The 27412-nt window shown below is 40.0% G+C and overlaps 1 protein-coding gene across 3 annotated transcripts in view; it reads right to left on the bottom strand.

The window, feature by feature from the left end:
* atg7 (ATG7 autophagy related 7 homolog (S. cerevisiae)) overlaps positions 1-27412 on the bottom strand; it is a 59973-nt gene that overhangs the window by 17740 nt on the left and 14821 nt on the right. For all 3 annotated transcript variants that reach the window (XR_004552173.2, XM_034083191.2, XM_034083193.2), the window contains exons 13-18: positions 26669-26863; positions 25281-25526; positions 23657-23772; positions 20259-20334; positions 14347-14427; positions 9486-9608 (exon numbers count right to left, since the gene is read on the bottom strand). Coding sequence is in view for 2 of the 3 variants with exons in the window: in XM_034083191.2 (XP_033939082.1) it covers positions 9486-9608; positions 14347-14427; positions 20259-20334; positions 23657-23772; positions 25281-25526; positions 26669-26863 (837 nt within the window). In the remaining variant the exon portion in view is untranslated. The remainder of the gene's footprint in view (positions 1-9485; positions 9609-14346; positions 14428-20258; positions 20335-23656; positions 23773-25280; positions 25527-26668; positions 26864-27412) is intronic.

Raw genomic sequence — 27412 nt, 5'->3', positions numbered from 1 at the left:
AACAAACAACCCTTGCATTCAGAAAGGATTCATAAAAACACTTGCACCAAGGTTAAGTCTGCACATACATTATTTTAATTGTTTAACGATTAAAAAGACATTTGAATATGACATAGCTGTAATGGATCGTCTTGGAGCGTTTAAACTATCTACTTAAGGATGAAAGGCGACCTACTACACTCATTATGATGTGCTCAACTGTTGGTCTTAAATACATCAGGCCAATGTTAGTTTGAAGCTTGAATGCAGCAATAGAGCATTAAGGACACAATGAGTGCTTCACAAGCTTATAACATTCACTTCCTGTGATTTCAATGAAATTATTCATCAACTTCCAAACAGTATAGAGAGGGATGCAGGTGTCACCTGTGTGCTCTACGATAAAGTCAGTTGTTGTACAACTTCCAAACTGAAATTCAATCTAGACTTGTTCTAATTTTCAATAATGATAATAAATGATTTGGGGTTTTCTTCTGCATTACAATAGTATAAGTACAGAGAACAAGAAAATGGTAGACAACAAATATATTTAAAGAAGACTTTAAACTATCAGCCATTGATTCAGACTATCAAACTTCTTCTTTTAACTATCAATGAGTTGTTCAAAAGGGCTCTTTTGTAAACAAGGTCAGCATGACCCTGTTTGAAGCAGTGGCGCACCGTTGCGAATCACAACTGGACCTTCTGTAGACACACACACCCCCCGCAACCCCCCCTCCGTGGCATTATAATGTCCGTCTTTTCACTGAATTGTCGTCTTGAAAAGGGTACTCACAACAATTCCGCAACAACTTTATCTTCACCTGTTGCACTTGTCATTTCAACGTTAAAACAATAAATGGCATGAATTGCTTCGTCGCATTCATCTAGATCCTCTGTCTCGAGCCAGTTAACCAGCGGGCCTTCTAGAGCAGGGGTTCCCAACACCCGGTCCGCGGACCGGTACGCGGAGGTGTTACTGCCGGGCCGCGAAATAGCTGTGAGTTTATCGTAATATTTGCAGAATTATAAATATATAAAAATATTTTATCATAATATTTTTTTAAAAAAGTGTTTAATGTTCGCACCTATACCAGTCATATTATTTCATCCAGTAGCCTAGTTAATCTTTCACCAGATAACCGTTGAAAATGGCTTTTATGATGTTCCGAGGGATTCGGCGGCTCAGCCTGGTCTCAGCCTCTTGTGCGCACGAGAAAGTTACCGGTGCGCCAAGTAGGGAGAGGAGCGCACAGGAGACAACCGTTTGATTGCAGACTGTTATGTTTAAGTGGGGAAATGGCAGTGCATACATTATTTGAGATATATTTCATATTTCATCTGAGTGTTCCAGGGTATTCTCTGAATACCTTGAAGGCCCTGACTTTTCGCCACTGGTTTGAAGGCATCACCAAAACATGTTCTTAGTATAAGTAGAATTGTTTTAATAAAGGTGGAGAGAAACGGTATATAAAATGAGGATTATATAATGTGTGTGATAATAATGGATTTTTATAAAGAGCATCATACTAGAATATAGGCCTTTGTCACTCAGTAAAAATATCACAACTAGTGAATTAGTAGGTGAGTGAGTGAGCGAGTTAGTGAGCGAGTGAGGGAGTGTAAGTCCACTCTAAAAAGACCAGGGGAGAGCGAGCGTTCTCATCGGTAGCCCCCAGGCTCTGGAACGACCTGGCCCCTCATGTTAAATTGTCACCCACTCTTGAAGCTTTTAAGTCCCGCCTAAAAACCCACCTCTTTTCCCTCGCTTACCAGTCAGTCTGAGCTATGTCATACATATTTGTATGCTTTCACTGTCTGTCCATAGCCTTTATGTGCCTTGTATTTATTCTTATGTGTGCTTTTTTATCTATTCGTGTAATATATATATTTTATTATAATGTTATGTTCATTGTGAAGCACTTTGCCAAACCCTCTGTTTTTAAACTGTGCTATATAAATAAAGTGGATTGGATTGGATAAAAGTGCAAAGCCGCCTCAGAGACAGAAATAGTTGATAAAAGCTACTGAAGAGAAAGAAGAGTGGGAGCTAAACAGGGACGTTCTGACTACTCCTCAATCACCTGTCTGTCTGTCTGTCTGTCTGTCTGTCTGTCTGTCTGTGCACACAGCCAGCTGCCAGGCCAGAAGCAGCATCACTCTGGACTGAGTGGCGCCGGGACGAGGGGCCGTGTTTAGGAGCGGCCGCTGCAACTTTTCCCACGTAGTGACGGAAAAGCCTGCTTTATAGGTCCAAATATATGACTTGTGAAAATAACTCCCCTATGATTAATGATTGGTTATTCTGAATGGGTCACTTTGGGCTTAAGATGCAAGGCAGCTGTCCTGGGTGCCATGGGTCCCCTTTCCCCCCCCATGCTCCCCACCTACAGTAGACTTCTTTAGCGGCTTCAGCCTGTGCGTTAATAATATACCGCCCACCAAAGTAGCATCCCTCTGTAGGGAAGTAATGTGCTGGTCAAAAATAACTTATCACCTGCTTATCTTCACGCTACCCTCTTCAGCTATTCAATCTCTTCAAGATAATTGTGAGAGTAATAAATAGTAAGATTTGTATCTTCCTACGGAGGAGCTTAACACTGACCGTCTGTCTAAATATTTGTTATCTTTTTATGTACTGCATGTATCGAGTATTTATATGTGACTGGTATTTAGCTTAAGATAGCACCCTGTAATGAGGGGAACACTGCACAGCTATGCTAGACTCAGATTACCTCAGCTGCAGGAACTGAAACGGGAGGGCGGTGATTAAAGGAATAATGACATAGCTGGTCTACCTGAGCCAAATTCAATTTAGCTTTTTGTACATGTACATTGTACGTGTGACTCTAGCCAGAAGCTGGACAGCACAGATAGCTCATGTGACAGTTGTGCTCTAAAAATGTGGAAAAAGCAGGGTGAAAAGGTCAAGATGAGAAGGACAACACAGAAAAAGAAAATATCTTCAATGACTGTCATTATATGCTGTGCAGTAAATACAGAATGATGTGATACATGCCATCTTTGGGAGTCCCAGAGATTTCAAGTCATTTGTAATATGGGAGGACACCATGAGAGGTAAGACTCCAGGAATCTGTTCAACCAAATACACACACGTCCGTAATGGAGAAAACCTTCAAACACTTTTAGAAATGGGTTAGGAAGGTTAGCAAGTGGGGTTGTAAGTCAAACCACAGACTGACATAAAGCTTCTGAAATTAGCCTGTAAGAACCAGGGAGATTTGGACCAACTATGTATAGTGCTGAACATGTATGTGCATGTGTGTGTGAGAGACAGACAGCCATCCAGAGGAAGTGAGAGAGGATGTATTTACAGAAACATGGGAGATGTGATGTGTCTTTACATAGCTGACATGCATCCCTGCAAGTAGAGCACCCATGTATTATTAGCAGGGAAATAGATCAAGCAGGCATAGCTGGCATATATACAGGACAAAAATGCACACATGCTTAGTACCAGTATTGAGAGATGGCACTGGCAAACAGGTGTACTTTACTTTGGTCATCAGTATATATAACTGAAAGAGCGTGAGAAGAAACAGGAAAATTATGTAAGGTAATTCCCCAATTGATATTATTTTATTTGAAAAATCCATTTGTTTTTTAGTAGTTGTTGTTTACAGTTACATTCTTTAATATTATTGCAGACTGTAATTAATTAATTAAATGTAATAGTTAGTTGTGGGGCTTAGTTGTACACATATTTCACATATCTGTGGGTAAAAAGATAATTAATCTAGAAAAGGAACAACGTCCTCTGGTCATTCTGCTTGAAACAAGATGTTGGTACTGAGAGGGACTACATTTTGGAAATGCTAAAGTTTAAGACTTCAGAGTGACACTAGCTTTTGACATCAACCCCATTTACAGAGAAAGAAGGCAAGGCAAAGAAGGCGTGTTTATATCTCATGCATGTGTAGTGCTACATACTGCATATGTGATGCCGTATAATAGGAAGGAATATGATGATTATTTATGCTTTTGATGAGTTTATTCATATATAAAACACCATCAAATATTGAAGAAAAGGCAGCCAAGGTGACTTGCTTTTTCTTGTTTCCTCCAAAGAGAAGTTGATTTAATTTAAACATTTTGATGTAATTGAGACACCATATGGAAAATATATTGTGATAGTGATATGAATACATACTGTAGATCATCTTTGAGGTTGGATATTGTAATATTGTAAAATCACTTAATGATGTGTATCAGTAAGTGATGTTATACTCTGAACTTATCAGACAGTCCTGGCGGATAAATTATTTGCTTTTTTACTCAATATATCAACTTGACTAATGACTATTTATGTGTAAATATTTTTGTGAAAAAAGCACCAAGAGTCAACATTTCTATTGTCAAAATATCTATACGGGTATTTGATCAAAAATATTGTGAAATTAGATTTCCCCCTATCGCCCAGCCCTAGGGAGATGGTTAGACCTCATTCTGTCATCACTTTTTATTTGATCATTTAATTAATGTCTTAATACATTAAGATTACAAAAAGGGTGGGACCTTGACACAAACAGACATTAAACTGCATGTTATGAAAACATAGCAACACACAAAAAAAACACGGGGCCTTGAAAGTAATGGAAGGAAATCAAAAATTTAAATATACAACCATTGAGGGAAAGTGGTCAACGAGGGTCAATTGCGCATTAAATGAATAACCATTTTTGAAATGTCTCCCTCACTCTCTCCCCACTCTCTCTTTCTCCCTCTCAATCCGATTCCCACAGGAGGGTGCGCAGTGTGCTAATGAAAAAGCAGACTTCATATTTTTCCCCGAGTCCATCTGGTAATAATTGTAGCATGTAGCAACCGTAGCTGTGTTTGGATAAAGCTCTGACATACATGGGGCCCTCTGACGCTCGTGTGTGTGTGTGTGTGTGTGTGTGTGTGTGTGTGTGTGTGTGTGTGTGTGTGTGTGTGTGTGTGTGTGTGTGTGTGTGTGTGTGTGTGTGTGTGTGTGTGTGTGTGTGTGTGTGTGTGTATGTGAGGGGGAGAGAAAGTTAGGAAAAGAGCATGGGACTGGTAAGACTCTGTGTTACTGTGTGTGTGTGTGCGCTAACATGCTCGCGCCTGTCTGTTTTCCAAGCTCTAGGTGATGATTTGTGGCATCTGATGGCGCACAGACTGCTTTCAAAAAGCCAAACACACACATCTGGAGTAAAGAGTGGTCTATATTTGACTAAGAGCTGCGTCTGTGTACTGGAATCAGGCCAAACAGAGGACCTTGGATTTTAACCAAAGACGCAGGTTATCTTTAAAATGTTACTTGGAAGTCAAGTACGGTTCAAACTTAGGGCATCATCTCGTAACACAATCTTGGCGGAAAGATTGCCCTTAAACTAAATCACCATGTGCAACGATACTCCCAGCTGTATGTGTCTTGTTGAACAGTTCTTGAGCAAGACCTTGATCTCATGATAAGTTGCCCTGGATATCTGGAGCATCAGATAATAAACAAATTGGGGGCCCCATACCCAAAGGAGTCTTTGACCTGGACACTTCCAGGAAGGTCCCCTATTATAAAGTCGAGGATTGAGGTAATGTAACAATGATTTCATTTCAAAATACGACAGCGAAAGGATCGTGTTGGACAAAGAGAGGTTACACCCTCAACAACTCAAATCCACAATAGGAGCCCTCTCTGTGTTCTACTGAAGCTATGGGACAACATAATTACAGATCTGTGACTCAACATGTGTCAAATGTGTGACAAGTGACACATTCTTCTCAGAGTTCAACGCAAACGTCTTTATCTTGTGACTTACTGGCAGGGCTCAGTTTGAGTAGGTGGAAGGGAGTGGAACATGAACTCCGCAGAAAGACCCTTTGTGCTGAGGGGGTCACGCATCCTCTGTAGGAAGCATTCACATGAGACAGACTCATATGTGCGGGAATACACACGAGCAAATGGCATCGCTTACTGAAAATAATATTAGGAATATGTAATATGACCAACGATGATGGGCTGTTTTTGGAAATCATGTGAATGAGCAAGTAAAGCGGCACCGGGAAAACGCAGTGATTAAACGGCATGGTTCTGTGGAAGGTTTTTTCTGAAGGCTGAAATCTCAGTAATATTTAAAAAAAATGTAACCAAGAGACTGGCCACTAAAATGTACTTATGTTAAAAATATACAGTACATTAAAGATAACAATTTCCCTCATTACAATAGCTATATTACTACGGCAAACATGAAGCAAAGATTATACGTCATTATTATGTGAATACTGCCATATATTGTGTATTGTGTGTATTATAAATCCTTCTCCTTTGCCCTCTGTCCTTTTATGATGAGGATTAGCCAAACACCTATATGTGCCTACATCGATAATACATAGTGTTTTTTTATAATTTAAACTGCCAAAGAAAAGAAAAAAGACAACGGGTGGGTGCGTTAGAGGAGAGGTTCATCCTGTACAGACTCTCACTTCCTTTCAGGCTATTTGAGTGGTGTGTGTGTTGATTTGTTTGACCCACACCTCTACAGTGAGGTCACACTCAGGAAGGCTAGTCAACCAACACAACACTCAGCACTATGACTCAGATAATGCTTCAACATTGTTTGAATGGTTACCGAGGGTTTTAACCTCACACAATTATACCAAATGGCCATATTCTGAACTTGTCATCATAGCCTCCTCTTGCCTGAACAAAACGACTATTGGCAGGACAACATTATTTGTCTCTGCTTTTCAAGATCCATTTAAAATATTTTAAAAGCCATAATTATAACAGATACTAGAATGCTGTGTCACTTTTCAGGGGCGTTTGTTTTGGTCTGACGTCTGTCTGTTTTTTTCCGTACAAAATCAAATGATGTCGGTAAGGACGCTTCAGTGATGATGATGATCCGACAGGCTCTTTGTTTGCAGAATACTGAGGTGGCTGACAGTGAAGCGGAGGCAACAGTTACAAGGACTGAAGTATACCAGAGAAACAGGCCATACTAAATTGTAGAATGCCATGAATATTTAGAAATCTTTCGTCATGTTTGTTTTTCCTTGCCACACTCGCGAAACCTAAGATACAGCATTTCATGCTAGACTCTAAAATACATGCAACTAATGTGCCAGATGCCAGATTCGTAGTACACTTTCCACAATGCCAAGCTCCAACCAGAGTTTGAAATCCCAATCGGGCCGATCTGACAAAGAAACCATTCACACTAATTTGTGCACGCTCACACACACACACGCACAGCTTTCGTCAGTCTAAACTTTTAGCGAACTTGAACTACCCCAAAACCCTGTGGTGACAACATAAAAAGTAGTTCTCAGGTTACAAACTCGCCCAAAATAGACCATAAGTACATAGTACTGCTATCTGGTGACATAGATTATGGTTTAGCATGGCGAAAAGCACACACATAATGAATTCAGTGCACGCTCTTTAAAGAAGAGAGCATTGTAAAAATAACAAATTATGCAAAGTCATTTAAATCCACTGTAATACATGCATGCACTAACATTTGGTTATACATGACAAACTGTATTGTGTTTCTAATAAGTGATAAGGCTGACACACAGTTTAAAGTCCGGACTAAAGGACACAGGAAAAGCCTCCTAAACGCCTGATATTAATCCTACAATGATGACTCATAGCTGCATACAATTCAAACATGTACACAAGGTATCCCACAAGGACCCTTTAAACCCTTAATTGTTGTACATTAAGAATTATCATTATTTCAGGTCAGTTCTTCTGAAAATATGCGTCAAGCTCCGAAATGAGCCACAGGCCTGTTTCTAGTGGGCTCCCACATGACATAAGTAATAATATGCTTTCAGGAGCAGGAGCAGAACGTCTGTCCCTTCCTGGAATAGGAAAAAAAAGGGACGTCCTCCAAGCGCAGTAGTTTTTGGAATAGCTAATCTGTGTATAGGAAACAGGCGCTAAGACTTCTGGCGCTAGTGGGCTGAGCAATCAAAACAATCTCTCCATCTTCTGATCGAGGAGAAAGAAAACTACGCCAGAGTCTTCAACACACTTCATCAACAGAGAGGGAGTGAGGGGAGTGAGGGGGGGGGTGGTGGGAGAGAGGGAAGGGACGGTTGCAAGAGATGAAGAGAATGATAGAGGTGAGGTAACCATTGATATCAGGAGAGGAAATGAGGGATATAAAGACAAAATATTCTTGACTAACTCTTACTTTCTTTCTTCTATAATCTCCCGTCCTATTTTCTCCTCTTCTCGTCTTTTTCCCTTCAATGTTTCTGTTATCTACACTCCTTTCCCCCTCGTGTCCATGCCTTCCTCTTCTTTCCTCTCCTCCATCTGTGTGTTATGAGAAGGAGTTGGGGAGAAAGTACGTGGGAATTTCCCACAGCTCGGCAGAACCACACACACACACACACACACACACACACACACACACACACACACACACACACACACACACACACACACACACACACACACACACACACACACACACACACACACACACACACACACACACACACACACACACACACACACACACACACACACACACACACACACACACACACACACACACACACACACACACACACACACACACACACACACACACACACACACACACACACACACACACACACACACACACACACACACACACACACACACACACACACACACACACACACACACACACACACACACACACACACACACACACACACACACACACACACCTCCTTCTGTCTCATGTCAGAGGGGAGTCTTGAGGAAAACCACCCATATTCCACCACCAAGTTTTCTGGATGTTTGTTGGAACTTTTTGCTGCTAGTTGTTCCATAGACATAAACGTTGTGTTGCTATGGCAACAGGATAATTAAACCAAGGTTACAGGATAAAAATATATCTGCCTTTAAAGAAAAACAGTGCTCCTATTAAACATTTAACAGGCAACATACTACTAATTAAATCCTTTCAATAGGTTTCAGTTCTCACAAGATGAAAAACAGGTTGAAGATTTTGTGTTTCGTTCTTTCCAGGGACATTAAACTCCAGAGTAAGCTCCATCTAGCCGTGCACTTTCTGACCCTTTTTCTGGTCTAGCTCATAGTTCCATCAGGCTAAGCATTTTCACGCATTGAAACCCTTAAACGTATATTGCAGATGCTACACCAACTCACTTGTAATACTTTGTTTAACCCTCTCTTGTGAAGAATCCAGGAACTTGAGGGCCTGGGATAAAAACTAAGACTTTTAAGTTATCTCATTATCTCACTATACAAATATCTGGGAATTGGAGATGAACTCATCTATTTGGTTACACGATCCCTACCTTCATAAACTTCAAAAAGCAGAGTGTGATTGTGTGAAAAGTGGAGCACAACCTCTTCCACTTTGTTTTAAAAGTGGTAACTAAGATTCAAATATCTCGAGAAGCTCAGCATCTCAGGAGTAAAACATGTTCTGTCCTGGTGCATTTCCTCTGTGGTGCATTTGTACCTGTGCAGGTGTGTGAGTGTGTGTTACCTCTGCAGCCTGTGTCTCCTGGTGCAGCAGGGTCAGCCCTGTCAGGTCCTCCAGGAAGGAGTGGGATGAATTAAAAACATTGGACAGGAAGTTGAAACCTTCCTTCTCATAGTGCTCAAGGACCTGGAGAAAAAAGAAAAGCATGAACGTAAGGATTTGTAATAAAAACATGTAGTGTTATTTTTGTTAATGAGGCATCTTCCTGTTAAATGCTATACATTTACATAACAGCAAATTCGGATGCTTAAGGCATTAACGTTATTTACCCGAAGGCTCTGATAAAAAGGCGAGGTTTATCAAGCATAAAAGCATCGTTTACTGCATTTTCAAGTAGAACATTACATATTGTACAAGACATTTCAAAGTGTTTTTTCCCTTTCTAAACAGTGTATGCTTTTAGTTGGTGAAAGTCCTTTTTGAGCCTGATGTGTTGTGCTGAGTCTTGCTAATGCATCACGACACAACCACTAAAACATTATGAGAGGGCAAAGAGCAACACTCTCTCAAAAGCAGATAATGATACAAATATTGTATTGGTTTCAGAATAAAAATGCAGCCTTGTTGCTCTGGTCCATCACCACAACTCAGCACCTCTGAAGACAAGCTGACATGTTTACCTTCTCCTACCAGATCTGACTTCAAATACCCACACCTTCTTTCCAAAACACACACACACACACACACAAAAACACAAAAACACACACACAGATCCTCTAACCTCTCGACTACCTTTCTAAGCTTGGCCGATCCTTTCATGGACGCACACAGACCCTCCTCTGCAGGTGTAGGGTTACCTTTGCGTCAGACATCAACACACAGTGTGCATCAATGTCTGTGCATGTGTGTGTGTGCGCGTTTGTGTATGTGTTCGCAGACTGACCTGGCGTCTAGTCTCGGAGCCAGACACACCGCACACAATACACACTGACGTGTCCCTCGATCATCTTTTCAACCTCTCTTTTCTTTCCTTCTTCCTCTTTTATTTCTTTGATTTTCCACTTCCATCCACGGGATCCGTTACATGAGACGCCAATGGCCAACATGCACTTTGTTGAAATGTGTGTAGACGCTCGCGACACAGAATGCAACTTGATAACTGTGATGGTCTTGTGATAAGGTTATTAAACGTTCTCTAAGCAACGCACACAGACACAAAGTTACACCATTCGCTTATGTCAATATCGCAAGTATACATAAGCGACCACTAACTTTTCATACCTTAACAATGTGACTACAATATAAGTTTCAGATAATTATAAAAAACGATATCAAATGTTCCAACTCAAAACTGTTGGGGTTGGTTGAATTTGAAGCAGATTACTTTGCCTTTTTCAAAAGCTGTATTTATTTAGATATTTTCAAATTAACATCATTTGGTGTTTCGCACCTTTACTTTGATGCAGAACTGAAACTATTTGCAGTTTTTCTTAAGAGGGTTAGATTTCAGTATCTTATATCTGTATAATTCATACTTTGGAAAAGCATTGTGCGAAATATACCATAAAAACATGAACATACGGTATGTGACTTCACAAGATGTTGCTATGTGTTAATCAGGCGCTGGTGGGTTTCAGTAGGGATTAAATGCGGTTCACGGATAGCCCCGATTAATCCAAGATACACAACACTTAAAATCATCAACAGATGACATGTAATGCTACACACATGTATACACACATGTATACACTTGTCCTAAAGCTTCCTTCCTTATGGAGACCCATAAATCTCTACCCTCGGGCGTTGTTCGACAGTAGCAATGAATTCTTTTTGAAGTTGCTTCTGGATCCATACTGTGGATATGAAGTATCCCACACTATAGGCTGTGTATGTGTGAGCTTGCCGGAGTGGGGGTGTAGAATCCATATCAAACATTCATTGGGTGGTCCTCATGGCTCAGACAGGCTTGAACTTGAAATGTAAACGTAAAGGAAACACAGGAGTTGACTCTAATATTTCAAAGTATTTAACCGCTTTACAATGAACGGTCACATAGTCAATGCAAATCAGTGCATGATGCAAAAGCTTAAATGTTCGTGGTTAGTGGTTTTTCCATGAAGTGACACTATGAGTAAACATTTCCTGGTGATTCAACGACTTAGACTAGCCCCATTAACATGTACGGTTAACTCCTCGTCTTTAAAAACGCACAAACTCTACTGACTCATTGAGTGACCACTTGGGCCTTTTGGTATTCCAGAGAATTAGCCCATCTCACGGGAGAAAGCATGTGTAGTTATTTCTGTGGTTACCGTACAAACAGGTCATTTATTTAAAATGAGTTATGACATTTGAAGGAATTGCACCTAGTGTGAAAGGTGTGCTGGTACAAAGGTTAATATCAATTATTTCCCACAGCCCAGGTTGAGCTTTTCAGATTGCTTTTTTTGATGGACTAACAATCTGAAAATGTAACACATTTAATTTACAATTATCTAGAAGGAGGAAAGGAAATCCTAAAATCTGGCAAGTTTAAAGAACAAAGCGTTTATAATTGTTGCTTTATCATAGACTTTAACAATGAATAGATTTCATTTATCAACATTTTCTGTTGATAAACTAACTAATTATATTCATCTTTGTTTCCGATTTAAAATGTATTATTAGGCAGCATAAGGGGGCCACTTTACTTGGACACACTGAAGAGCAGACCTATTTCATAGCCGGTTTCAGTGTAGTTTGGTTATACTTGCTGCTAATGTTAATTATTTTTTTACATTTTTTATTATTGTTATTCTTAATAAATGTACTTGCATGTAAATTTGTATTATATTTGTATTTTTTTAAATATTTGTACTGTTTATTACTTGATGCCGATACATCTATCCATCTATCCATCTAAAGGGTTTGGTGTTTTGATAATGTTTTTTACTTCCATAACATTTAAATGGGATAGATGCTGGATACAAAATGTAACCAAAAAACAATAGAAAAAGACATTCCCCATTTAAATCAGGTTTACATTTTTGACAAACTGTGACATGAGGATGATTAATGTTAAGTAGCTCTAGATATAGCTCAGAATAACTTTACAGAGAAACCCTGAGATGTTTCAGTTACCAGTTCAATATGCGTCATTACAAATGTAAAAAATGTTTTGCTATTAATACTGGTAGAATATTTGGTTGTGTTAGTACAAGTATTTGTAGTAAGAGGTGTCTGGCATGGTTTAAGACAAAGCCACGTCAGCTGTGATTTACTTTGTGGCGTGTTGTTTTATTGGCTTGCAGCCCCAGAAAGAGTTAGGAAACACACACATGCAAAGACACACACACATACACCCACACACACACAGTAAAAAGCCCCAGCTCTACAGGAACCGCTCCAGTCCAGACAGGGGCTGAATTGTTTTGTTTCCATAGTGACCTGGCAGCACACAGCTGACTGCAGCAGGAATACACACAGACAGACATGCACTGGCTCACACACACGCCAAAGACAGGCCGCACACACACATTACAATGACCGGACTGATGGGACGCACAAAGGGAGGAAAGATATGGGGGAGGGAGAGCAGGAAGGGAGTGAAGGTGAGACAGAGGAGAGGAAGAGAGGGTAGGAGAAAAAGTAGGCTGTTTAGAAAAGAAAAAGAGTGATAAGCGAATGCACAACAGAGCGGGAATATGTGTGGGTGGGATTAACTCAATCAAACATATTCACACATTTCACTACATAACCTTTATCCCTGCCTCGGCAGAGGATCGTCTTTCCTTACTCATGTTGTGCATTGTTTCGGACTACACAGGCTTTAGCCCAATCCCTATTAAACTTCAGGAACCCTCCGCACTGACTGAATAATATCATCAGTCACACGGGCAGAAACATGACACCTAAAGATGGAGTGGAACTTTAGACTTCTTTCTTTCTTTTTCAGGAGCAGCGTAGGTGGAGAAAAACTTAAAACTTTTAGAGGACAAGCTAGCCAGCTCCCTCCCCCTCTCTATCTCTCTCTCTTCCTCTCTCTTTCTCTCTCTCTCTCAGTCTTCACATGAAGGTGATAGATCTGGGGCTTTATGACCTCTTTATAGACACAAAGACTGCATTGAGATCAGGAGAGAAAGAGAGAGAGACCCAGCCCTCCACTCATCACAACACCCTTTCTTCAGCCCTGCACTTCCTCTCCTAATCCCCCCCACCCCTCTTTATTTTTACTTTCTCCCTCTCTAACTTGGGACCCCCCCTGGTCTTACACTAGTGTTGCCCAATCACAGCACTGGACGCTGCTAACCACTAGGCCACCTGTGGCAATGATTTGCCAGTTGGCCGTGGACCAATGACAACGCGGTAAAAAAACACGACGGCTATTTCTCCCACCCCGCATGGCTGATTTGGGTTATGTGGACCCTTCAACAAGCCGTCTTCACATGTGCATGCACCCACACACACACACACACACACACACACACACACACACACACACACACACACACACACAGCAGTGGTGGGAGGTAATTCCACTCATACGACAGTCACTGACATCAATGAGCAACTGCTGCCTAATTGTTACCATATGGTTTTACCAGCTTGTGTGCGTGTGTGTGTGTGTGTGTGTGTGTGTGTGTGTGTGTGTGTGTGTGTGTGTGTGTGTGTGTCTCTTCAGTATTCCTCAAGGAACAACATTTCAACACAGCTCCACTGACTGAATGGTAGAGACGGGATTCCCCCATATTTCTGCTAAGGCTGCAATTTGTGTTTCAAAACAATGTTGTTACATAGTAACAGAATTGAATCGGATAAGTACATCAGAACCAGCTTATCTGCATCGGTGTCAATCTTCCTTATACTGTTCAATCATATTCTTGTTTATAAAATTGATATTATGAGACATCATTTTAACTATTCAGTTACAATGTATGCTACTTACAATGGGTGAGCAGGCGGTGCATTTGTCAAAGGCCATGCTTGCAGGCAGGACATTGTCAAACCTTGAAAGAAAGCCCCGGATCTGTGGAAGAGAAATCAACAGGTCAAAAACTGACACGAAACTGAGGAACAAAATAGCGGAGCCGATCTCTTTCCAAAACCACATTCATACACACATTAATTTACATTATGTAAACATAAAAACGTTCCTATAGCCATAAAGAGATGAAAACACAAGGTACATCAGGAGAAAGATAATATGTAGTATTTGAGTGAATTGAATGTGCCTTTCAGACAGAAACTGTCCTTCTTTTTGAGAATAAAGTACTCTTGTTATTTATTCCGTGCAACTGTATAAAGATCAACATTGAAGTGCTTAAAAAGTTTGGAGGCAGTTTGAGTTTTCCTATTTTTTGTATTTCAAAAAGATGCTGAGAGCGCCCTCTGGTGCACATTTTCAGTTTCACATGTTCACATGTTCAGCTGCTGAAAGCTTTCTCTCCAATTTATGGCTACCGTAATTATGGTTATTTCCTGGGATTACTGTCTAAGGAACCCCTCTACTCGTACATACACTAACAACTGTTTAGCAACACATTGAAATCCCACTAAACACCCAAAATCTCTTAATGCGCCTCATTCCTTCTCCCCTATTCATACGTGTTCTTTAAATACATCTTTCAAATTCTGTTTTCTGGTGACGCACTTAGCCCGAAGCATGAAATAGCTCACCCTCTGGTGGTGAAGTAGACACACATTTTTTACATTTGTGAGAAAAGTTAACAGGAAATGAAAAGCTTTGACTTTTTGTAAAGGAGATCTGGGTGCTCTATGAATCTTTACACACCCCCATTTCAATAACTCATCATGGGGCTAAATGTACACTCCCCCCAGGCTGGATGGTAACCTCAGGGTATCAGGTTGAGATGTTCATCTCTAACTCTGGGACTGATAATCAAATACAATGTGTACACAGTGTTCATCTTACAAGAGATTTCAAATTGATTTAGGAGCTCCAGTTAGTGAGGCTTATTTCATTTTGCCACGTTTTTATTCATTTGTTTTAGTCTTTTTACGTCTTCCCATATCTGTACTGATTATTTCAACTTCCAAAAAGGCCACATCTAGGGGTATACAGGAGGAATAAAAAGGCTTGAAAGATGATCTGCAGTAGCAGGCATTACAAATATAACATTAATGTGAGAGGACAACTGCCTGCGCACATGTCCAGTGGATGAATGAACAAATGGAGGGCTGAATGGATGGATGAGTCAGACCAAGGGGGCGAGAGTGGGCAAGTGAGATGGACCAGAACAAACTAATCGCTCTACGTACAACTGTCTTTATATACTGCATTGAGTTCAGGAGTTCAGGTGCAGTATGAATGTATTGCAAGGTGCACTGTTGGACTTGTGACATTCATACTTTCAATAGACTTTAAAAGCTTCACTGCCTCACTGATTGAGAGCACTGGTATAAAGACCTGAGCGGCGACAATAAGCATACATAGTTTTAAAAAAGTATCCTGAATGTGTGTATGATGGGCGGCACCTGGAAGTTGCTAGACATCTTCCAGAAATAACATTATTTATACATGTTACTACAATCTTTTTATTGTTATTATTATTATTGATTGTGTTTTTGTTACTTTTGTCTATTAGGTTCATAGCCGTTTTGGCATGTCTGTCTGTCTTGTTGCCATTTTCCCCCCCACTAAAACATTTTTCTGTATCTAAATTGAGGCTCTATATTAGATTAATTGACTTGATTTCAGTTAGGGTCGAGTATTATCAGCCACAGATTTTTGTTAACATCAAATTATAGAATGATGCATGTATAATGCAGATATTGTGATCTGACTTGTGCTTATGCCCACCAATTTACCCAAGCAAGCACAAAGGAATTATATGGCAGCAGAGAGGGTCAAAACAATGCTTTGTTAGGAATGGCGATGAATACCGGTAGTTTAAAGACACATAACAAATGGGTCAAGGTGGTGGCATCAATACAATTTTATTCAGCCTGTATTTGAACTCTTATCTTCAACACTTGATAAATGCCATGTCGTTACATGTAGTTTCTGTAAATAACCACGAGTTGTCAGTGTGGCACCACGGAAAAGAAAGCCTACAGCATTCATCTGCAGAGTGTTGTATGAACTGAAGACGGCTATATAGAAAAATAGACACACACCCAAGGGTGTACACCCTCCTGCATATTATCCACCCAGTATTTATCTCTCGGTGGTCATCATGATCTTATTCCCTTGCCTTTGCCGTCTTTATCCACGTACACGCAGCTCGAGCAGCGGAGGTGACAAATGGCAGATATTCAGATTTTCAGAGTGATAAATACGGATGATGATGCAAATGGAGGTGATGAGATACTCGAGTATGTGGCAACAGTCAGTTAGCAAAAGGGCACAGCTTGGATAGCTGCATATTATAGACTCATTTTGTATTTGGACACAGAAAAGTATTCTTGGACAATTCATTTTTCAAACTAAAGTTGTTGGCTACCACTAACTCCAGTGTTTAATATTAGAATGTATTCGCCTTTTGGGTCTTTATAATCACATGTATGTTGTCTTATACTACTAGTCACAGTTGAGTTTGCACCAGTTTTTTTGTCAAACCAAATAAAAATAGATTTGTGAAAGAAATATACAGACTAGTGACTTTGACCGGCTGAAGACGTTAGCGTAGATGTTGCAATGGCATCAGTTATATCAGACCTGAAGAGCATTTCTTCATTGAAAGTAGAACAAGGCTTTTCTCTCTATGGAAAATATGTTTTCACTCTTAACACTGCTGGCTTTGGGTGTGAGTTTGATTGACAGATGGTTCATCCAGCCACCTGCCAATTTATTTTTAAAAGGCCTTCCCTTTTCCACACCGTTTCCAATCACAGCTTCTCAGATGGTTTTGTGTAAACCATCTGGTGCTTGACACGCATTAGCCACGCCACCTAATTGACTGTACCTATTTCAATCTAAAAATCTACACACAAAAACAATGGCCAAAAGACAGACCATGGAAAAATGGCTACACGAGGCGAGACATTCAGGCTAGCCCTTCAGGTTTTAGCAAACTAACTCACTGATGTCCACTATGTACCATCATGTGTATGTATTGAGCTATGTTTTCTTCAATAAAATGCAGGCTGACTTAATTTTGCTCTCCGCAACAGCGGCATCAGCTTCAAATCTAGTTATGGTGAGCCACTCGACCTTGTCTTTGGTCCATTTCTACTTTCAAATTTCATAATTCATAGGATGAAATACATTCTAATAGATAATACACAGAAACAAGCAAAGCAACAGTGCGTGTTATAAAATGTCTTCCTCTCACAGTTAATGGTAGACTATTCATGTTTCTGGTCATATAACACAGAGCTGTATCTTCTCTCAATTGTGAAGGTTTTTCGGGTAGGTGGAGCCTCTTCATTTAGAATATAATTTTGAGTGACCATTAAAATATATATATATATATATATATATATATATATATATTTTTTTTTTTTCAACTGAAGACAATGTCAGTGATTTCTTGACGTCTAAAAGGCTTAGCCAGGGGGATGGACTTTGAGATGTATCACATACTTTTTCTATGCAAAAACTGACTGCAGTACAAACAGTCAAAGCACAAAGCTATTTATTATTAAGTCTACAGTTAACAGTCCTACAATCAGTTAACACGACAGTGGGAAAAACAAAATAATAGGTACTGTGACTGTGGAAGATGCTAATGCTAGGCTAACTGTAAACTGAAGCTAAAGGATGCTAATGCTTAGTTGAAGTGGGTGCGAGGACTGAGATAATCGGAAATGGTAAGCAGGCTTCAGAAGCATTAGAGATCCTGCTTTAAAATATATCTCTTAAGAAAGCTGAGAATTCTTAAAGGGAAAGTAGATGGCATAGCACAGAAAAGTCTCTCTCTGTAGGCCCTAGATACAGTATTTATAGCTTGTATTACTCATAGACTTAACCTACAAGAGTAGCAAAGCAACAAAGTATAACCACTAATAGTAATGTAGTGAAGTAGAAGCATAAAGCCTCTTTTACTTACAAGAACAAGTATCTATGTGTTTGAATGTATGCAATGTAGTTAAATACATCCAATGCAGATTTTACATGTTCAGTCATGTTGTACTGAGTGCATGTGGTTTCTTACTGAGGTATTATTCTGCTACTATATTTGTGTACATTAGGTAAGTAGGTTCAATATAATGCAGCCCTGATAAAGCATCACCACAAAGTGCATCTTGAAATGTACCACAGATTTGCGTTGCCACACCAACGACTGAAGTCAATGTGTCAGATAATCATTTGAAACAAGTTATATATATATATATATATATATATTGCAGGGCTGTTATATTGCGCAGCACTATCTTTTATTTATTCAGTTCACATAATAGCAAAAACTGACCTTTACTCTTTAATACCACTCTTGGTTCAATGCAGCTTGTTCATAATGAAACAAGACTTGCAACCAAATACATGATTGGCCTTGGTTCACTTTTTAAATTATTAAAAAAGGCAACAAGCAACAGCGCTCAACTCAGCATCACTCAGCAACACTTTCAGTTGCCATCAGAGAGGCAAATCTTTCAGTAAACGTAACCGTTTCTATGCATGTTGCTAAAGATGCCACTGCTTGTCTAAGTACTTTTTTGTCAAAAATACCTGTATATGTTATTTTAAGTTAAACAGTGCATTTTATTGTAGGAACTGGTGTACACACAATAGAAGGCACACAATATTCTGAGAAGACGTCAAAGGAAACAGCTGTGAAAGGACAGGCAACCTTAAGAAATACATGGCAGGTGATTGGACGAATGATCTGTCAATCGAACTATTGGAAAAAGCCAGTCTGACACGTGAATAGTTACACAACTCTGATTGTTCAATACAAATTGTAGTTTGGAAACAAAGGCATTACTTGATGCCTTAAACGATTGACTTTTGAGTGATCTCCAGCAAGGAAAGGTCTATCCACCTTTATTAAAACAATTCTACTTATACTAAGAACATGTTTTGGTGATGCCTTCAAACCAGTGGCGAACCGTCAGGGCCTTCAAGGTATTCAAAGAATACCCTGGAACACTCAGATAAAACAAACAAAAAATCGATTTAATTATATAAATAAAATGTAAACAAAATTAATAAAATGTATATAAAATGAATAAATGAGAATCGTATCTGTGTTGATGATCTGTAATATTACAGTGTTACGTTGATTTGTTTGTCCTTCTCGGACCATGCACTACGCATTTCAGTGGTTTTGTGTTAGAAAAGAAAGCAACCAATCAGATCTTGTTCTGGGTCTCTGGGTAGAATATCCTTCAACCAAGGTATTCTACATCCTTGATCGAATGCCCTGGCCGTTGCACTGAATGAGAGTACGTTTGGACTGACAGTTTGATCAACCAATCATCGCGGACCGGTTGTCAATTATAACTGATTTTAATATTTACTCACCAGCAGGTAGCAACAGAGGCTAATTGTATGTAACAGCCTGAACAAATACTAGAACAATTTGCGTCCAAAACATATTAACAACGTTTAAAAAAGAACTGGTGTCGTTTTTCGGAAAACCAAAACACCGACGTTATTCAGTTTTTAAACCAAAACGGGAAAACAGATAAATCAACGTTTTGGTTTTGTTTGTATGATTTACGGATAATCCAGTGATGGGGACACGAGGAGAAGGCGCATTATGGTGTGTGTGTGTGTGTGTGTGTGTGTGTGTGTGTGTGTGTGTGTGTGTGTGTGTGTGTGGTGTGTGTGTGTGTGTGTGTGTGTGTGTGTGTGTGTGTGTGTGTGTGTGTGTGTGTGTGTGTGTGTGTGTGTGTGTGTGTGTGTGTGTGTGTGTGTGTGTGTGTGTGTGTGTGTGTGTGTGTGTGTCTGACCTGGTGTGGCACTAGACCCAGAGAGGTGGGAGGTTCATTCATCCTGTCATCACTGCTGCTGGCTATTGCATAGCCTCTGAGGATAGAGAAAAAGAGGCAGAACATTATATACTTATATCAACTTGTTTAAAAAATAAAATAATCCTAAACATTGCATATCATATTGTATGAAAGGTATTGGCCTAGCATTTAAACTAATGCATACGGTTTTATTTATAATCCATGGGTGTAGTATATCTACATTATATACAAAAAAAAAAGATGTGAATTTGACCAATATTGAGATCCAAGAAAGCCCAAAAACAGTTTAACATGATTTGATCTGGGAGCAACTGATTGCCAGTAAATCTACCCAGGCTTAAAAGATGTGACTCAAGCATAACAACACAATGGCCTCAGAATGTTTTTGCAAAGTGGCCAGCGTATTGATACAAAATGAATCCTTAAGTGACCATTTCTAAAGCCCATGGTTGCTCTTATAAGGCTGCCGTAATGGCTTCAAAAGGGAGAAAGAGATGGGGGAAATAAAGAAAGGAATAGAACAGCTATGAAATAAAAACAAGGACACAGAGGGCAGTTGCAGGAGGAGATCTTTAAAGGCCCTGTCACACTGTCCCGAAATTGACACCCGATGGACACACGAATATGGAATTGTGAATTTCGCACGAAGATGGCCCCGAACCACACACGAAGGCAACATTTGCATTACATTTAAGACATACAACTGCAATGAAAGTACCAAAAACAATTATGTTACAGTACTATGATACTGTACTGATATGTTCAGACTTTGTTCTTTACTTTCTCCGTCTTTATATGTAGAAAATATTACGTTTTCTCCGTAATGTTGTTTCCATAGCAACAACAACTTCCTGTCAACTCTCCTTCAAAATAATAAATGATATCCTTTTTAGTTTCACAGTAACACAAATTGGGTTATTTACATAATATGTTTACATGATTTTGTTGTGCAATAAAACAACCCGATGGACACACGATAAAGGAAATGTTCAAATTCGGCTGTGATCGTAGCAACATCGGGCCATTCGTGAGGGCATCTTAAGCCATCGTATGATCGCTGGTGGAGTCTCTCAGGCTCCGGCAGCAACTTCGTGAGCGGTGGCAAAATCTTTGGCATGCCAAAAAATTGCCGAAGGACCTTGCGAAGGTTCATTTTCGTGTTGAATTCGTGTGTCAATTTTGCCCTTCGTAAGGCCATCGTGAGGGCATCTTGTTATCCTCGGTGCCATCGGGCATTCGCCCCGATCAGAGTGAGGGTGAATGCACCAATGATAACACGAAGATGACACGATTTGACAAGATGCCCCCAAGAGTGCCTTACGAAGTTGCCGCTCATGAAGTTGCTGCCGGAGCCTGAGAGACTCCACCGGCGGTCATACGATGGTTTTAGACGCCCTCACGAGTGCCTTACGAAGTTGCTGCCGAATGGCCCGATGTTGCTACGATCACAGCCGAATTTGAACATTTCCTTTATCGTGTGTCCATCGGGTGTCAATTTCGGGACAGTGTGACAGGGCCTTTATGTAAGGCAGGGGTGTCCAAACTTTTTTCACTGAGGGCCACATACAGAAAAACATAGAAAGGGCTGGCCCCCTCACTAGAGGTGAGTTATACTGCCTCATAGGTTAAATTATAATTCAGCCAAATCAATCAAATGTAGGTCATTTATTATTATATTTCTACTTGAATATGATTTAAGAAACATCACAGCTCTCCATAGGGTTTCAGTTATCCTGTTGCAGCTCATCCCTTAAAACAGAAGCCTCAGATTGCTTATAATAAGGGGAAATATGAAGGGTCTATTTAAAGCTTGTTATGGAAATAAGATTTGTTAGAACATGTTGTCAGCTCTTGACTGAATGTCTTTGAGTAGTGGGCTTATTAACACACGAAAACTACTGTGTAATATAGGCTCACATATATATTTAAGAAGTATAATATAAGACAAGCACGAGTTTCAGGTGGGGGCCATATACCGTTATACTTTAAGAATTTGCTGAGCCAATTAGAAATGGACAACGGGGCGCATCTGGCCCGCGGGCCGTAGTTTGGACACCCCTGATGTAAAGGAAGGGGTTACACAACCATAGAGGTACAGTGTGTACATACATTTTCTCCTTCGCGTCATTGCTTTGTAAGCTTTGTATGCAGCATAGGCAGCGTAGCTCTGCAACGGCTTATAACATCTCAAAACACTCAAAAAGCTGTCTTATCAGCCCCAGCAAGCATACGACTTCCACCGACACGTGCACACACAATTACATTTCAACAATGACACATTCTGTGCACATTTAATAAGCATGAAAACATCCCCATCAGTGTTTGAAAAAAGAAGCACTTTTACGAGTAGGGAAAATCGAGCTATTACAGATTGCCAAGTGAACTTGAGAGCAGACTGAATCATAGTGTTCAAGCTTTTGGAGCATGAAAGTGAAAGATGGATTATAAATGGCAACAAAGCTTCTACAGTGTACACGAGTTGTTGGCCTTGAGTACATTTAGGGAGCTGTGCTACAACTGCATTAAATAAGACCTCTGCTGCAGGGTGGCACCATCAAAAAGCAAAGTAAAGCTTGCTGAACGTTTTAGAAGCACAACCTCAAAGGCAAAAGGAGGAAGTCCACCAATCGGAAGGGGAGCGGTTTTATCCTTGGGCAAAATACTGAACCCCATATTTTCTCCCAGTGGCACATCCATTGGTGCTTTAGTGCGTGTACATGTTATTCGCTGAGGAGCAGGTGGCAACTTGTATGGTAGCCTCTGCCACCAGTGTATGCATTGGCTTGTGCTGAAAAGTGTTTTGAGTTCTTGCTAAGAGTAGGAAGCCCTTTATAAATTCAGTCTTTTTTGCTTTTAACCTCCTACTGGTGACTCACTAAAGAAAGTGACTGTTTGTGTTAGCAAGGATCTTTTTTAAGAGTTGTATTCAGAAATAAATCTAAACTAGATACAAAATCTTTTGGAACCAAGTTCTATTTACTAAGGAGTTGCAATAGGAAAGGCAGTGGCTCACCATATACAATTGGTCCTGTTTTAAATGTACATTAAATCTAACATTGGATTGTCGCAGAGATAGTAGACAGGAAACCATCAATAAAAGTGCATAATTTACATTTTCAATAAAGCAAACAGGGATGATCAAGTATGTTTCTGTTTATTCTAAGACTTTGAATGTAGTTCTCTGTAAAGCGTTTAAGCTATTGAACATATATTTTCTACACTTGTTTTAAACAGTGTTTGATATCTCTTTATTACCTTACGTCTTTATTTCTTGTTGAATCAAAGCAAGCTTCAGGTCATATTGTACAACTCGAGACTCCATACTATGGTTGTACTACTACTATCACTACTAATACATATAAGTGTGCTGTGCTTACCCTTCAGTGTGTTGCAGTATGGACACCATCATCTCCACAGCGAGGGCTCCAGCTATCATGGCCAAGCCTGGTCTGCTGACCGTGCACTGCTGATCCAGAGTCCGATCCCTGGTTGACTGGTTACAAAAAAACAAGTAGTAGAAGTAAACAACAGTCAATAAACAGTGAGTCATGACGCCACGTTCCTTCTACTTATCCTGAAAGAGCTTGGCGAAAATAAGGAATGGAAGAAAAAAGTTTGGGCAATTAGATTATCACAAATAAAGTGTTTTGGAACGCAGGAAAATCATTGAAATGTATGTCTAACAGATATAGATGATGCTGTTATCCAAAGTGGCTGAGGTTGAGTGAGCAACTATTTCAAAATGACTGGTAATGGAGTCCTTTCAGTGAAGTAGCCTTTTAAATATGCATGCTATTTGCATAAATGGGTGCAATTTCTGAACTAAATTGCATCACACCTCATAAACTAAATGTCTGGATCTTACACTGTGGACCACTTTTGGCTAACTAAGATCCAAAGAGCTACAACACGAGCATGGCTACAAACACTAAGACAGAAACACATGTTAGCTTGTTTCCTTCACAGCATGTCTCACTTTGTAATAGGAACTGATCAAAGACACAGCAGTGACAGACAACCTCCATTGTTGTACCATTATACTTCAATCCACAGACAAAACAACACAATAGCCATTTGTATCCTCGGGACATTATCCATAAGTTCCTATTTATTCAGCATGCTCAGCTTTAGCGAGAGCAGGCTGTGACTCTGATTCAAATGTTAATATTACTCTGCGGCCGCGGCCATCGGCATTTATATGGGAGTCAGAGCTGAATAGCACAGCTTCCAACCAATTGCTCTGTCATTAAATAGCTGATGAATTGCTTTCATGCTCTCAAATCAAAAGGCCATGAAGGGGAAAAAGACCACAGAGAGAAACAAAGAGTGTCAAAAGGTACAAAAATGGTACACAGAGTGGCAAGGAAAAAGGAAAGGCTGTGTCAGGCACCTTCCTGCAATTTCACATAGCAATTGTACAGTTGTTCAGATTATGACAATGAATATCAGAAAAGTTTTAACTGTATTCACACTAAAAAAAATACCATAAACCTTGCAATTTAAAACTGCATACTTATTTAGATTATAGTTAGTATACAAATATAGTTTGTTGATCAGTTTGGGGAACAGATCAAGCTTTAAACTCAAACATCAACATCACGTTCTAAATGTAATATAGTAATCCTGTGTTAGCACAGCACAACATTAGCATTACTTTAATGTGTGCTTCTGGGCGGTGGAAAAATGTAAGTACTCAATATTCACCCTCCTTTGAGCTCTGTTTTGAATCTTCTCCAACTACTGAAACAGATATCTGACTCTTTAGCTGCTAAAGGCTCCACTATGTTTACCAGCTAGTTGCTAACTGCATCAGTAAAGTATTGGGTGCTGGTGAGGTAACATTCAAATGGTTTATCAGAACCTTTTGCTGAAAACTGCCAAGAGTGTTGATTGGAGAAAACATGTCAAACAATTCTCCCTTTTTTGTGTCAAATGTTTTGGCTGTGTGTTTGTTGGTGACGTGAGTTGAGTGCATGCTTGGTATCAATGTGTTTTCCTCACATCTCCTGGTGCCACCACATCGTTGCAGAAGTAGCAGCCCAGCTTGTGCCCTGGGATGTTGGAGAACAGAGAGGATCCTGGGACAGTAGGTGCAGCGCCGGCGGGTGTGGAGGATGAAGAGGAGGCAGAAGAACAGGAAGTGGAGGAGTCGGCCCCTGCAGAAACACTTTGACTGACGGGGGGTTTCTTCAGGCCGTGGCGCATCACGACAAATGTGTCAAAGCCTAGAGCGGCATTCATCACAAGCTGAAAAGGGGGAAACGCAACAATCACACCAATCACGATGAATACAAAAAAAAAGTCACGAATAGCTTTGGCTTTATTAGGAATACTTACTATTTCTCCCAAACTCTCACACTACAGCCAAATTAAATGAACTAAATGTGTCGTTTTATACAATTTAAAATGGTTGTGATGTGTTCAATTGTTTCAGAAAGAAATTATACAAAACATTAATAGGCTCTTTACAATGTTGAAAGCATCTAGACTTTTGGGGAAGCAACGAAAATAAATGATGAGGCCAATTTGCGGAGAAGTCTGAGACAGCCCCGCAGCACAAATGGCCAAATAACCTCTCAGCAGGGCTGGCCAGAGAGAAAACCTAATCAGCGGTCCAAAGAACACTGCATTTAGCAATATAGCAGCATCAGTGATAGCACTAGGGGCTTTACAAATGAATGACAAAAAGTTCCATTATTTCACGTTGCCTGGCAACTAATATCATTTCAACTGGTCAACAGGTATCGAGCTATTTCAATTTCCTGGAAGAAAAGTGAAGTTCAACTTCCAGCTTCAAGTAAGGAAAACAAGAACAATGTTTAAGTAAGTAAGTCATACATGATTCCTGTTACAGTGCTGCATTGATCCTTAGAGCAAAGTGTTGAAAGACTCCGTCCTAATCCATTGAATTAACATAAGCACCACCATCAAACTAATGTGCATTTTTTAAATCAAAGTACAATAACAGACACAATTGATCGGGATCAACTAAATCTTTTTCTAACACTGAATGCTGTGTTTTTGTCTAGACAATTAGAAACAATTCACTTAACAGGAAACAACACATTTGACATCCTGCTTCTGGCCACATGATTAGTGTAAATTGAATATTCTTAAGGTGATAGATGAGTCATCGTTGTTCCCCTTCATTGTCAGTTGATGGTGGTGGACAGCACATTATTAGAGATAATGAGGCTCCAGTACAAAAGCACTGACAGGCAAGATGGAAAAGCATTTGTGTGGGCTAAGTGCATTTTGTTAGGACAAGATATTACCTGTCCCCTGAGAATATGATCATGACAGTTTTTCCCTCTCCAAAATACTTTTAAACGTTATTTCGCTCCTCCCCAAGCCGGTCAATGTGTGTGTGGCTGTTCTGTTGTTCTTACCTTCCTCTTGCTTGCACCTATCACTGTGGGCAGCCAGCGGCTCTCCCTCGTATCCATTAGTAAGAAGATCACATCGTGTTCTGAAATGAGCTTCTCCAGGTGCTCGACATCCTTCTGGGCCTGGGAAAGAGTGGCCTCAGAGAAATTCACCGGGTGACCGGGCATAGGGATGCTCATGTTGAATCCCTCTGCATTCTGAGGAAGTAGACAGAGACAAAGAGGAAACACAAGGAGACAAGGAATTAGAAACGGATCTCATCACTTAGAAGATTAATGCTCCACGTGCAAATGTAGTCCTTTTTGCATTCAACTATTTTTTTCCATGGAAGATAATGTGTTCTTTTTAGTTTTATATTTGCAATAGCTGTACATTCTCAACCATTAAAAATGCCACATCTGAAGTATTTGAATTATACATTTAAAATCACTCAAGCATTTACATTCCACAGTGTGTCTAGAAATCAAAATTGTTAAGTTTGGGAAGGTTTTGAAAACACTCAAAACAAATAAAACCTACATTGTGTCAAAAATGTACTTCAACATTTGATGTCCTATAGGGTCTTTTTATGGAAAGAAAATGGATCAGCTGCCGTTAGTGAGCAAGTCAGAAGCTAAAAAGTGAGCAGAGCCAAAATGGTCCTTTGATGTGCCTCTGCTGAGTGAGATGCTAGTCTAGACAGATACGTGATGGCAGAGCAGGTGCAGTCACTGAACTGTCCCTCTGGGGAATAGTTCTTCACCTCG

This window comes from Pseudochaenichthys georgianus, chromosome 5 (assembly GCF_902827115.2).
Source record: "Pseudochaenichthys georgianus chromosome 5, fPseGeo1.2, whole genome shotgun sequence".
Taxonomy (NCBI): Eukaryota; Metazoa; Chordata; class Actinopteri; order Perciformes; family Channichthyidae; genus Pseudochaenichthys; species Pseudochaenichthys georgianus.
Note: the sequence above shows the minus strand (reverse complement) of the source record. Positions and strands in the feature narration are given on the sequence as shown.